Raw genomic sequence first — 14,952 nt, 5'->3', positions numbered from 1 at the left:
ATATTAATTTGAAAGGGTCATTTACCAGGCCTCTGGAGAACGGCCAAATGGATGAAATGATTTGGTGAGGTCAATCAAGGAGCCAATGCAGGGATAATCAGTTGAATGGGTTCTTTCCATGTCTTGTTGATTCTGTTTTTACCATGCGGTAATAATAGTGCCACAGCATTTAAATGTAATCTCCAGATTACAATTGTTTAATGTGTATATAGGTTACAGGATAGAAACTGAAACTAGTTTTTTTTACTGAGTGATAATGATGTAGTTCTGCAGTGAAGTTGCAATATGAGCTCTGATAAAAACACACACGCACGCACGCACGCACACGCACACACACACACATGTTCTCTGGAGAACATGGATAGGTGATGTTTTGGGTCGAGTCTGAAGAAGGATTCCAATCCAAAATGTCACATATCCATGTTCTCCAGAGAAGCTGCCTGACCCACTGAGTTACTCCAGCACTTTGTGTCCTTTTTTTGTAAACCAGCATCTGCAGCTCCTTTCATCTACATGAGCTCTGTTATACCTTGGTGGCTTTGTAGCCTTGGGCCTGATGAGATTACCTGCCCCATTCAATGGTTTTGCAAACTTCTCCAACCCATGTTTTGTGAGACTTGTCTATCAATATGATTACAGATGATTGACGGCCTCCTGAATATCGGGTCATCTCAGTTTGGGGAAGAAAACCAATCATAGTTACTGCCTGCCTTAAGGCACACATAAACAAACTATTTGAAGCATTTTCAAACGTTCGCTTTACAGGAATAAAAACCCTGGCTGACAGCCAGGTGAGCACAGATACTCAGCAGCACCATATCTGGGCAAACGAGGTGAGTTTGGAATCATTTTCCTTTATACTTATTGTTTTTTGACGTATTTTGTATAAACTGTGCACATCATCGGCGTGTGTTAAATTTTGTTTCATTCTGGGTTAATCATTCTCGTTTCATTCTTTAGCGTTAATCCTCCTCATTTTAATATCAGTGTTTAAGTGAAATTGTTCTCATTGTTAATTCCTATATTCTGACACTCGAACAGACTGGCTTCCCAAGCCAATACATGCTGTACAATAGTCAGATTGGGCAGGGGATGCTCAGTGATACAGACAAGGGTTAGTTTGGGAGGTGGTAGGTTGTTCAGCCTTTAGCGCCAGTTTCTGTGCACTGCCAGCGTGTGAACTCATGGTTCCCTATGCCATCCTGAATGCTCCTTCTATATTTTGAGTCATCCTTGGCCAAGAATTTCCAGGAGTGAGTGGGGATGGTACATTTTCTCAAGATGACTTTGAGATAACCTTGAATCTGTCCCCTGTCCACCTAGTATCTCTTGCAGAGGTCGGAAAGAGTGTCCGTGCCTGCATTAGTAGTCGGGTGTCAGACATGTGAACAATGTGATCTACTCATAGGTAAAATCCTCCCTAAAAACTCATTTTTATTCTCTGGCTTTCGACACTGGCTGAGACATTGCTCCTGTTCTTAGTGCTTTTAATGTCTTTTAATTTTTACTGTTTTTAGTCCTTCGTTTTACGGTTTTTAATGGTTTGTAATAACTTTTTGTCCATGAGTTCTCATGTACAGCACTTTGTGGCAACTGCGGTTGTTTAAAGCACTTTATAAATAAAGTTTATTATTATATTATCAAGCACTCCTTCCTTCAGAGAGCTAAAGGCTGTGTTGGTGCAGCACTGAATGCAATAATCCATTTCATTAACCATGTCAGTCCGTGCAGAAAGATGGCTCCCCAGAGTGTGGGGAACAGTCTCTCTTTCTCACCCCAGCCACACTACCAGTGCCAGTTGCATCCAATTACCAGGAAAACTGGCCATGATCAAAGGATTGACGAGGAATCACTATTGGGGAGGCGAAAATCATTGGCACTATTATTATCTATGGATTAAATAAAAATTATAAAAGAAATGTTTAGAGCGCTTCTGCTGATATAGCAGAGCTGCTAATAAATGATGATGTGAGGGTGCGGGTTGTACACGGTGTATGACTGTGGACGATCACTTGGTTAAAAAAAAATAATCAAAGTTTGAGTTTCTATCCTTCAATCTAGTGATTATATTTAAGTGGTGTAGTGGTAATAAAACTCTGATTATTAATAACCTATTTTCTGTTATTTGCACTTTATCAATTTATTTATTCATGTGTGTATATATTTATATTATGGTATATGGACACACTTATCTGTTCTGTAGTAAATGCCTACTATGTTCTGTGTGCTGAAGCAAAGCAAGAATTTCATTGTCCTATACAGGAACACATGACAATAAACTCACTTGAACTTGAACTAATACCGTAGAATGGTACAAAGAGAAAGAATCAAGTAATTAAGGAGCAGAACTGATGGAGACACTGCAACAGTGTAAAACAACTGTTGCACTCCTTTCGTATACCTCTGTCCACTTTATCCTTTCGTTTCAGAGCCATTACCAGGCGTTATTTGATCAGGCTTCAGATACTTCAGGATGAGGCTTTACCTGCTCATAGCCTATGTCCTGATGGCTGTCTCTGCTTTCACAACCACCCCGAGCCCGAATGAAGAATGGGAAGCCTGGAAGACCATGTACGGGAAGGCATACAGTAGTAAGGTAAGATAATGGAAAATAAATTCCAGTGGGAAAGATCTAACCAGAAGATTTCCAATAATGCAGCACTTCACTTATCCACCTACCATTGCACTTACATCGCCAGAACTTGCATTTATATCGCAACTTTCATGCCCCAGGATATTCCAATGCATTCTACAAATTAAAACCTCTTACACTTGCAGAGCTAAGGGAGGCCATATTCATCCAGGTCTGGAGAATGATCCCTTGATGAAGAAGGACATTGAAAATGCTTTTGGCTCCTGATGTGCATATCTCAGGTAGCTACCAAGAACGGCAGTAGTTGAATTTGCTCGAGCCAATAACTTTAGTTTATCCAAAGGCTTCCCATCCATATGGCCATGAGAGTTTAATATTTGTGTGGAATGTCTCAGGATTTGTCCTGTCTCAACCATTCCTCAGTGCCTCTGAGGTGAAGTTTCACGTCCCAATCAATAACTAGAGCACACACTCCAGAGAGTTTCACCCCAGTAGATCTGTATTGTCATAGCTGTTCATTAAGTTTCAATCCAAGACTAAGTTTGTCATCTCAGGAGCATATAAAGAGGGGGCTCTCCTTTGCTAACATTTATCCTTCAACCAATACTCTTGTAACACTCTGAAGAAGGGTCTCAACCTGAAAGGCCACCCATTCCTTCTCTCCAGAGATGCTGCCTGTCCCTCTGAGCTACGCCAGCTACTTGTGTCAATCTTGTCATTGCGTTTGATGCTGTCGGTTGGACATCTCTTTGGGCAAGTTGGCCACAGGCTTCCCAACTGTACAGCAACGCAACATTCAAAAGAACTTCATTGACACTTGGGAGCATTTTAAGGACACAATCAACATCATGAAAATATTTACCTTCCTTTGCATGCACCTGCCATTCATTATGCAAACTTCCTCCAGTAATTTATCACTGTTCTGTGTTCAGAAAATAGAGTCTCTCAGGCAACAAATATGGCTCAACAACCAGAAGAAAATCCAGGACCACAATGACAAGCAAGAAAATTCAACTTTCACAATGGTCATGAATAGTTTCGGTGATTTGGTGAGTGAAATATATCAGCCTCTCGGTTATGGTACTGGGCTAATGGTTGAGGGTTGTAAGTTTAACTCTTCAATGATTAATTAATTAAACGGGATTTCATGAAAATTGGTAATTGAACAATTAGCCTAGAAACGTACAAAATCACCAGGAACTGTTTTTTAAAGAAGAACCTTGATGCTACAATCCTGGTCTGGTCTACATATTAATCTATCAGATTATATATTGTTGCTTCTTAATGGTTTCAGAGCAATTAATGGTGGGCGATGAATACAGGGCACTGTTCAGGTCCTGACAAATGATACGTTTGTTGTAACTGAATCACATAATCATATAGCACGGAAACATACCCTTTGGCCCATTGAGTTCATGCTAACCACCTATTTACACTAATCCCATTTTATTCTTCCCACACACCCATCAACTCCAACCAGATTCTCCCTCTCAGTGGCCGATTAACCTGCCAACCTGCTCGTCTTTGGGTTGTGTGAGGAACACCCGGAAGAAACTCACACGGTCACAAGAAGAACGTGCAAACTCTGCACGTACAGCACTGGGTCGTGATTGAGCCCAGGTCAATGGAACTGTGTTGTACTGCAGCAAAATAGAAAAGCATTAACAAAGTGTCCTTGTTTCTCTCTCTTCAGACAGAAAAGGAGTTTGCAGAATCATCGCACACTTATCCCAGTCAAGAGATGCCAGTGAATAACCAAACCGGAGAGGCACAAGCGAGGACAAAGTCACGGAATGCCGGTCGCCTCCCATTGAGTGTGGACTGGCGCAAGGCTGGCTATGTTACCCAACCAAAGTACCAGGTACCAACCTTACACCTGCCATTGCTTCACATTCAGTGAGGGCTTGTCAGCCAACAATGCTCAGTCCCTGTCCTCTTGAGTAGGAGGGAACTCTCCCAATGCACTGGGCATCATTACACCCATAATCAAAGCCACCAGAGCACATCAGAACTGCCCCCTCCATCGACTCCTTTAAGTCTAGACTTAAAACGTATTTCTACTCACAAGCGTTTCTTGAGGTCCTCTGAGGGAGCGCTGTATGTATGTATGTATTTATGTTTGTGTTGTTAGATCTATGTACCACTGTATGTAGCACGTTAGTACCTGCACTGATGTAAAGCACTTTGGTCAATGAGAGTTGTTTTTAAATGTGCTATAGAAATAACATTTGACTTGACTTGACTTGACTGCAGTGGTTCAGTCATCTAATTGCTGTTTGTGAGAAATCGGTATTGGTTTAATATTGTCATGTTGTACCGAAACAATGTAAAACCTTGTGAGTACAGCTTCCCTCTACACTTATATATTTCACTCGTGAATATTGACAACAGGTGGTCAGCAAGTAATAGTCACGATGTGCCATTTGCAGTGTTGGGTGCAATTCTTGGAATTCCTGACTCAGCATAATTGTGGGAATGCCTTCATTAGTCAGACAACACTGCCATCTCACTTCCGCATTAAACTTCAAATGCCCATTTCACCAGTCTGATAAAATCTACTCTGTCCTCTTCACCTCTTGTGTATCATCCACCACTTTAAAAAGTGTCGTTTGCGCCTTCAAAGGTTGTTCATTAACATAGATTAAAACAAAAGATCAAACACTGATCCATGGAGAACACCCTTATTCACTTTCCTCCAGTTCAAACATCAACCATTCATCATGACCCTCAGTTATCTGTTAATGAGGCAACTTCATACCCATGCTGCAAGGAACAGATAGAGTAGACAGTCGGAACCTTTTTACCAGCGTGGAAATGTCAAAGAATAAAGGGCATAGCTTTAAGTCAGAAGGTGAAAAGTTTAGAGGAGCTGTGCCTGAAATGCACTGCCAGAGTGTTGTGGATGCAGATATGATAGTGGTGTTTAATAGGTTTTAAGATAGGCACATGAATATACAGTAAATAGTATACCTGTACACCTGCAAGCAGAGGAGATTAGTATAACTTGGCATAATGTTCAGCACGGACCATTATTCCTTTACTGCACAGTTCTTTATTCTGTCACTATCCTTTTTATAGCATGTTCCAACTTCCACTGATGACAACTTATGGAAAGATTATGGAAGTCCATGTACACTACATCCATTGCATTACCTTCATCAGTTATCTCTGTTACTACATCAAAAAAATCATCCAATTTGCTCACAGGAATTTTCCCTGAAGAAATCCTTGCAGGTTAACCCGCTTGGATGAGGTTTTCCCAACACTCATCCAGGACAAGATTAAAATCACTGACCTGTAGTTGCAGGTTAATTTTTATTCTAATTGTTTAGTACAAGAGAGCAACCTTCCCCACTGTCCAGTCCTCTGGCATCTACCCTGAGTCCACTAGAGGTTCACATTGTATCTATTCTTCTCTTATCAACCTAACCGCTTCTTCCTCATGTATAGGAAGGAACTGAAGGTGCTGGTTTACACCGAAGATAGACACAAAATGCTGGAGTAACTCAGCGGGGCAGGCAGCATATCCGGATAGAAGGAATGGGTGACGTTTCGAGTTGAGACCCTTCTACAGGCTAACTGAGTCACCCATTCCTTCGACCCAGAGATGCTGCCTGCCCCGCTTCTTCCTCATTTTGGCTTGGGATGGATGCAGCGTGTAAAATGTCCGACAGAGCTTCCAGCTATCAGTTCTCTTGAAGCTTGTGACTCCCCACTGTGTTTCAGCAGGACTCTAGAGCTACAGTGTTCACTTCTTCCCCACCAGGGTCAATGTGGCAGCTGCTGGGCCTTCACCGCGACTGGTGTGCTCGAGGGGCAGCTCTTTAAGAAGACAGGCAAGCTGATCCACTTGAGTGAGCAGAACCTGGTCGACTGCGCAAAGCATGACGAAGCCTTCGGTTGCAGTGGTGGCTGGCCTTTGAGTGCCTTTAAATATATCAAGAAGAACGGTGGAATCGAAGCTTCATCAACCTACCCCTACACGGCCAAAGTATGTCTGCATTCCCAATTCATACATTGGCATTCACTGCATAAAGGGCCTACTATTGTGCTGCATGAGTCTATAACAACAACTCGTTTAAAATACAGGTAGTTCTGCTATAACGCTACAGTTGCATTCTCAAGAAACCTCGTGTTAAAGGAAACTGTGATTAAATAAAATTAGAGGATAAGAGGTTAGATGCAGAGAGCTTCAGATTCACAATAACAAGGTCATTTCTTCCATAGGATTTTCAGTCTTTTTAATAGCTATAAGTTTATTCTTGTTGCTGCAAGCTAAAATATTCAATGCTGTTTGTTACATTGTTTAATAGAGTATTGTTGAACAAGTGACGTTGAAAGCAATTGCTGGTTAATTTCTACGGCTGCCTGTGATATAGAGTCATGGAAATAGGCCCTTCGGCCCAACTTGCCTATGCCGACCAAGATGCCCCATCCACACTGGTCCCACATTCCAGCATTTGGCTCTTCTAAACCTTTACTTTGTTCTCTAGAGGCAATTGTGTCTTATTACTGCAGAGACAATAGACAATAGGTGCAGGAGGAGGCCATTCGGCCCTTCGAGCCAGCCATTCAATGTGATCATGGCTGATCATCCCCAATCAGTACCCCGTTCCTGCCTTGTCCCCATATCCCCTGACTCTGTTATTTTTAAGAGCCCTATCTAGCTCTCTCTTGAAAGCATCCAGAGAACCTGCCTCCACTGCCCTCTGAGGCAGATAATTCCACAGAGAGGTTACATGGAGTTTTTTTTCTCCCCAAGATAAAAACAAGACAGTTTTTGTTTGATGTCAATTTTTGAAATAACTTTTAGGTGGTTCTGTAGTTCCCAATAGAAATTGTATTACAACTAATTCAGCCTGTGAATACAAAAAATATTTCTAATTTATCATCAGTCTGAAGAAGGGTCCCAACCCTAAAAATTACCTATTCCTTCGCTCCATAGATGCTGCTTCACCCGCTGAGTTTCTCCAGCATTTTCGTCTACCTTCCTAATTTATCAATCACATTATATACAATTTCACGATTACGAAAACATACATTGTAGCAGAACTACCTGATTTAGTCTGAAGAAGGGCTTCGGCCCGAAACGTTGCCTATTTCCTTCACTCCATAGATGCTGCTGCACCCACTGAGTTTCTCCAGCTTTTTTGTGTACCTGATTCACAATACAATACAAATTTATTGTCATTTGAGCCCCAGTGAGACTCAAACGAAATTTTGTTTCCACAGCCATACAAACAAAAACAATGTCCTACAGACATACACACAATTAAATTCACACAAACATCCATCACAGTGAACCCACTGTGATGGAAGGCAAAAGTCTTTTCTCTCCCCTGTTCTCCATGTCTCTCCCGATGTCCAAGCCCCAGGCGGGTGATGATAAGTCCCACGGCCATTTTAGGCCGTGCCGGGCGATTTACGGCCCCGCTCCCGGTCTAGAAGTCTCGAAGTTGGAGCCCCCAGCGGGCGCTGTAATGTCCCACGGCCATGAAGCCGTGCCGGGCGATGTACTTCTCCGCTCCGGGTCGTTCCAAACCCCGCGACACGGGCTGGAGAAGTCGCGTTGCGGGAGCCCCGGGAAGCGGTCTCTCTCTCCCCCCGGACCCGCGAGCGCCCGATGTCCCAGTCCATCGGACCTGCGGCTGCGTTGCTGGAGCCTCCGAGCCCCAGGAGTCGAGTCGCAGCAGCGAGTCACCACCGCTCCCCACGTTCCGAGGCCGACAAGCCCCACGATGGTGAGTAGTCCGCAGCGCAGTCTCCCGAGCCCCCGGGTCGTTCAGGTTGGAGGCCGCTCCACGGTGCTAGGCCCCAACGACAACGGAGACCCGACAGGGAAAAGGTCGGGTCTCCCGGACAGGGAAGAGATTTTAAACGGTTCCCCCCCCCCCCCCCGCCCCCCACATATACACATTTAAAAACCAGTATTTAAAAAACACCAAACACTACATTTAACTAGACAAAAAATAAAAAAAGACAGACAGGCTGTAGGAGCCGCTGCAACGAGTCGCGCCGCCACCAGGAATGTTGATGTTGATGATGTGTTTTAACAAGTCCAGGGAATGAATAGTGTTCAATCTTTTATCTGCTATCCATTGTATTGTACGCCCAACTGGAATAAATATATAATCGATTAAACACGCAAGCGTTAACTGCTTGCATATTTAAGGAACATGATCAGATCTATGTGCAGACATATGTGCTGCCGACAATAACTTACAGCCACAGACACACGGGGAAATATGACAGGCATGGCAGGATACCAACTATCTGCTTGAGTGGGGTGAGTGTAATTTTCAGTTATGCCAGAGCTAGGGTTGCTAACCCTTTGCTGGGGGTGCTGGGGTGTGGCACCCCATGCAATACTTAATGGGACTCCCTCTATCAGCTCAGGGATTAACCGTGGTAAGCAGCCACCTGCATGGAAGCAGAGGGAAGTGACCATCTCAGGGAGAAGGTTGGGGGTATTTCAGGGATCCAGAGTCAATCCCCTCCTCACAGCCACTGGTGGCAATTTCTCCTCCGATTGTCATCCCTTCACCCAACAGTACAGGAGCAGATTGGCATTGGTGTCTGTGGGAGCTTGCTGGCTACAACTGGCAGCTGTGTTGTCCACATCGCAGCAGTCCAGCTCTTCAAATGTTAGCCCAGTAGGTGTAAATAAGAGATCACATAGTGCCGTGAGATTCCCAAGAGCTGCTTAGCATAACCTGACAGGGAAGTTCAGTCTTAGGTTGAGTTCCATAACCACAGATAGTACCTCCAACACTCTAGCATGTGGCATTTGCCTGCCTGGCACTCACGACCCCATAACTGAGTACAAGTGTATCTCTGAGCCGCACGCACCCAACACTAATCTCAAGGGCCGGTCATTCGATGTCGGTAAATTCCCACCTGTCTCTCTTTCACACAGGACAATGCATCTTGCAAATACTCAGAATCGAAGAGTGTGACTTCCATCAAAGAATACAAGTTACTTCCCTATGGTGATGAAGAGGAGCTGACCAGAGCAGTGGCCGAGGTTGGGCCCATAGCGGTGGTGATTGATGCAGACTTGAAATCCTGGCAGTTTTACAACGCAGGTGAGGAGGAACACTCTGAACAACGCCCAACTCTAGCCTTCACATTGCAAAGTCCCAGTCAGGTTTTACCAGTTTGCAGGAATGTAGCATGTTGGGCTGTGGCAGCGGTGGGGAGAATACTTGACCAAATGACCTTTCTATGATCTCGTCAGGGAGGCCTTGGCTGATGCAGGCGGTGGAGGCTGCGGTTCCTTCGAGCCGCAAGGCAGAACGAGTGACCCCTCACAGCAGCGAGCTGTTAACCAGGTGATGGTGGTCAGCCCAGCACTCTGCAATCAGCAACAGCAAAGACCACAGAAGAGTAGGAGACATTACACGAGGGAAGACACAAAGTGCTGGAGTAACTCAGCGGGTCAGGCAGCATCTCTGGAGAACATGGATAGGTGATGTTTCAAATAGTTTGTAGTGGGGAGGGGGGGTGGAAGAAAGCTGGAAGAAAGGAGGGGGGGGGGGGAGAGGGGTTTGAGGCAGAAAAAAGCCTGGCAAGTGATAGGTGGATATAGGTGGTGGTGGGACAGGCCTGAAATGAAGAAAGAAAAAAGTGAGATAAGAATAGGTGAGAATTGTGAAGCAAGAGGAAGGAATATGTGGAAGGGGATGTGGAGGGGGAGGGGGCAGGGACAGGGGAAGGGAGAAAATGGGCGTGAATCCAGGTGGAGCACAGGGAAGAGAGGAGGGAGGGGAGGAAGGGAAGGATTTTTTTTAGGTTAGTTACCTAAAATTGGAATAAATAATGTTCAGACCATGAGGTAGTGTGGTGCTATTCCTCTAGTTTGCATGTGGCCTCGCTCTGACCTTGCTCAGGCAAAGGAGGAGGCCCAGGGCAGATAGATCAGTATGGGGATGGGAAGGGGAGTGGTTACTAACTGGGGATTCCTTGGGTGAATCCCAGGAATGTAACCACAAACCTCCAGACAGTGGCGGCACGGTGGCGCAGCTGTAGAGTTGCTGCCTTACAGCACTTGCAGCACCGGAGACCCGGGTTCGATCCTTGACTACGAGTGCTGTCTGTACAGAGTTTGTACGTTCTCCCCGTGACTGCGTGGGTTTTCTCTGAGATCTTCAGTTTTCTCCCACACTCCAAAGGCGTACAGGTTTGTAGGTTAATTGATATAAATATAAAATTGTCCCTAGTGCGTGTAGTGTTACTGTGCAGGTATCATTGGTTAGTGAGGACTCGGTGGGCCGAAGGGCCTGTTTCCGCTCTGTATCTCTAAACTAAACTAAACTAAACAGCTGTGTGTTGGGCGGCGTGACTGACGTCGCAACGGCCTCTGCAGTCTGTCTGTGTGGTTTTTTTTTTTTGGTCCCGTTGAGGGTATAGTTTGTAGTGGGCTTTTAAATGTGTATGTGTGGGGGGTGTGGGGGGTGGGGGGTGGGGGGTGGGTGGGGGAAACTTTTAAATCTCTTCCCTGCACGGAGACCCGACCTTTTCTCTGTCGGGTCTCCGTTGTCGTTGGGGCCTGGCGCCGTGGAGCGGCCTCCAACCGGAGCGACCTGGGGGCTCAAGGGGGGCTCAAGTCACGGAGCCTGCGGAGCTGTGGTCCTACCATCGTGGAGCTGGCCAGCTTCAGAGCGTGGAGAGTTCAGAGCGTGGAGAGGTGCGGTGGCGCGCGGCTGCGACCCGACTCCGGTGGATGGTAACACCGGGAGCTCGCGGGTCCCCGGTGGGAGACCGCTTTGCGGGGCACTGGCAACAGCGACTTCTCCCGCTCGAATTGCGGGGTTGAGAGTGACCTGGAGCAGGGCCTTATATCGCCCGGCGCGGCTTTAAACGGCCTCAGACTTGCTAGCGCCCGCCGGGGCCTCCAACATCAAGACCCGGGGCAGGGCCTTATATCGCCCGGCGTGGCTTTAAATGGCCGTGGGACTTGCTAGCACCCACCGGGGGCTTTGACTTTGACTTTGACATCGGGAGAAGAATGGAGAGCAGGGGAGAGACAAGAATTTGCCTTTCATCACAGTGAGGAGGAGATTCACTGTGATGGATGTTTGTGTAAATTGTGTTGGTGTGTGTCTTGGTTCTTTTCTTGTATGGCTGCAGAAACCAAATTTCGTTTGAACCTCATGTGAGGTTCAAATGACAAATAAATGGTATTGTATTGTATTGTTGAATGTAAGCAAGGCAGGCAAGAAAGAGCAAGGAATGGTTGGGAATGTAAAGTAAGATAGATACCAGATGAGAACGGATTCACTTACCTGATGTTCAGTTCCATTCTCATCTTTAAGAATTCCCCCTTGTATTCTGAGGAGCAGAAGGGGAGACTTTGACCAGGATCTCACACCCTTTGATCTCTGACTTGGATTCTACCTATGTAATGCGGCACTCTGTCTCCCTCGCTGATTCTTCCAGTTTGTGTAGGAAAGAACTGCAGATGCTGGTTTAAATCAAAGTTAGACACAAAATGCTGGAGTAACTCAGCGGGACAGGCAGCATCTCTGGAGAGAAGGAATGGGTGACGTTTCGGGTCGAGACCCTTCTTCCAGTTTGGTATTTTTGGAAATCAGATTAATTTGTGTTCCGCTTCTGAACCCAATTCACTTGTAATTTGATCGCAGCACCAAGCCCAGAGGAACTGCTGCTCATTGCCCCACCGGGACAATGGTACCAAGTGTGTAGCACATGTTTTACGATGAAAACCTTCCTCCATTCATCCTAAGCAAGCAACAAACTGCCCAAGGAACTCAGCATCAATAGAGGCAAAGGGATAGTTGATATTTCAGGTCGAGACTCTGCAAGTAACTCAATCAACCTTTGGGACAAAAGTGGCATGATCAAATTTTCAGAAGCAAAAGAATAGGAAGCTGGGAATATGAGACGGCTATTCTGTCCATTGCTGCTGTCCCACTATTCATGATCTGTATCTAACTTCCCACTTTGATCCCATAACCCTTATTATAATTGCTAAACTTGTAAAGCTTTTAACTGTCATACCCCCACCATCTCCATCATGTACTTACCAACAACCTCCATCCCACATCTGCCCAATACCTCCATCACCTTTACATCCCTGGTCCCCGCTCCACCATCCAAATTCTAATGACCTTCAATCTGAAGCATGAACACTTTTTCTCCTTCTACTGCCTGACTTGCTAACTGGTGCCAGCTTTTTTCTCTAAATACTTGAAAGACCAAGCTAGAATACCCCTTCATCTGAATTTACAACATTACAAGGCTTTGTGGGCGGAGTTCACGTTTGCTTCCTTCTAACAATATGTTTCATTTGCAGGTGTACATTTCGATAGCAATTGCAGATCAAACTCCTTTAACCATGCTGTCCTGGTCGTGGGCTACGGTTCTACAAATGGAACCGATTACTACATTGTTAAAAACAGGTAGGTTAAATGCCCGGTAAAATCGAATAGCTCTCTGGAGATTTCTTTGGCAAAGCAGAGGGATATTCCCAGGGGCTGTACGAGAACATTCTCAGGCAAAAACTGCCTGGAAACGATCAAAGAAAGCGCAAATAGAATACCAAAGCTCAAGTCTATTTGGAGATTCTCTCTATTGCCCAAGTCTATTTGGAGATTCTCTCTATTGTCCAAGTCAATAATTATCTAAAATGCACGGTAGCTACATACAGCACTGTTGGAGCCATTAGCAGGTTGCGGTGGGGGACCAGGCTTCCTGTTTGACGGGGACCCAATGGGTCACACTTGGTCTAATCATTACTAAAATGCATGGTAGTTACATACGGCACTGTGGGAGGCCATTAGCACTGAATGAAAGTAAGCACATAAAGCAGAAGAGATATTTGAAAATGAAATAGCAACCAGTTCTTCCGTGCCCATCCCAGTAATCAGGAGGAGGAATTATGAAGTTGTTCACAGATTATAACAGCAATCATCTCTAGCTATTACTACACACACAGCGCGTGCAGAGAGGAGATGACCAAGTGCCAGTTATGAAGAGAGCGTGTACCAAAGTCACTTGCTCCTCCCAAGTATCGCTCCTCCGTGTAAGTGTTTCTCCCAATCTTCACTTACCACCCATTACTCATTACTCGATTTCAAAATGATTTTGACAAAGAATCATTCCAAACGGAATCCCTCATCTCCTGGGCAATCCTCTCATGCAGTCTGAAGTTATGTCACATTGTGACCGAGTGCTGTTCAGATAATGAGGCAGTCAAAACTCAAGGATGGAATTATCTTATTAACTTGGGCAAACCTCCAGAACGTTTACTCTCAAACTTAAAGATCCTTTTACTCCTATCACCACACATATTAAAAGTTAAGGCAAGAACAGAAGAGACATTATCAGATGCATATAATCATCCATATTTCTGTTTTTTTACTTTTAATTTCCTGGCAATTTTTTACTATTTGTGTTCAAAATATTGTTATAAGGTCGTTACTCAAGTAAACAAAAGAAAAATCCTGTCCAAATCAACAACAATTATATAGTATATGCATTTGAAGTTAGACACAAAATTGCTGGAGTAACTCAGCGGGACAGGCAGCATCTCTGGAGAGAAGGAATGGGTGACTTTTCAGGTCGAGACCTTTCTTCAGACTGATGTATATCAGTCCTGTACATCAGTACACTGGACTGATGTCCATGAGTTGTACTTCAGACAGACATCACATAGTATATACATTCTGTTGACTCTCCCCCATCTTCACACCTCTGCCCAACTGAATCTGCACAATGTTCAGAGGAAGTGCTCAGCTCTGCAGATCGCCCAGCCATGAGACAGGGTTCTATCTGGGGTAATACACAGGGTCTCAGCCTCTCCCCCTCCCCTGACCACCACCCCGAGGGTCCACGGTGGCGAAGTTGCTCTCCTTTCTTTCCATTTGCTCCATCTTACTGATTATGTTCTTATTGCAGCTGGGGACAGAGATGGGGCCAGTCCGGCTACATCCTGATGTCCCGGGGAAGGAACAACCACTGTGGAATTGCAAGCTATCCCATATTTGCTCTGATCTAAGTGCCCATGTTTCCGGAGATTCAAACGTAACAGCTGTGGCAACTTTTAATACAGCTTTTATTATAGATTGTGATTGTGATTGACCTACTTTCATTGCACAAAATCGTAGTCGTTTAGTCACAAGAATGTACATCAATAAAACTTCCGAAGGCTGTCAAACTATCTTGCCTGTGCAGTTATTTACATTGCAAACCAGCCGAACTGACAAAGAGAGTAAGGTTTATTTTCAGCAGCAGAGTACATGGGGAAGGAATTAGTAGAACGAGGAAATATCTATTGTGGGGCAGGACCAAATAACTTTAAAATGGCTATTATGCTTCTTTGTATTAAATGCTGCTCA

The 14,952-nt window shown here is 45.0% G+C and overlaps 1 protein-coding gene across 1 annotated transcript; it reads left to right on the top strand.

The window, feature by feature from the left end:
• Nucleotides 1–762: 762 nt before the first annotated feature.
• LOC116989377 (cathepsin L1-like) lies at nt 763–14,766 on the top strand. Its single transcript, XM_033046705.1, has 8 exons — nt 763–833; nt 2,430–2,596; nt 3,526–3,642; nt 4,287–4,454; nt 6,360–6,584; nt 9,510–9,678; nt 12,909–13,014; nt 14,513–14,766. The coding sequence occupies exons 2-8, from the start codon at nt 2,474–2,476 to the stop codon at nt 14,610–14,612; spliced, it is 1,008 nt and encodes a 335-aa protein (XP_032902596.1). The 5' UTR covers nt 763–833; nt 2,430–2,473; the 3' UTR covers nt 14,613–14,766.
• The last annotated feature ends 186 nt before the right edge of the window (nt 14,767–14,952 follow it).

This window comes from Amblyraja radiata, chromosome 29 (genome assembly GCF_010909765.2).
Source record: "Amblyraja radiata isolate CabotCenter1 chromosome 29, sAmbRad1.1.pri, whole genome shotgun sequence".
NCBI lineage: Eukaryota > Metazoa > Chordata > Chondrichthyes > Rajiformes > Rajidae > Amblyraja > Amblyraja radiata.
Note: the sequence above shows the minus strand (reverse complement) of the source record. Positions and strands in the feature narration are given on the sequence as shown.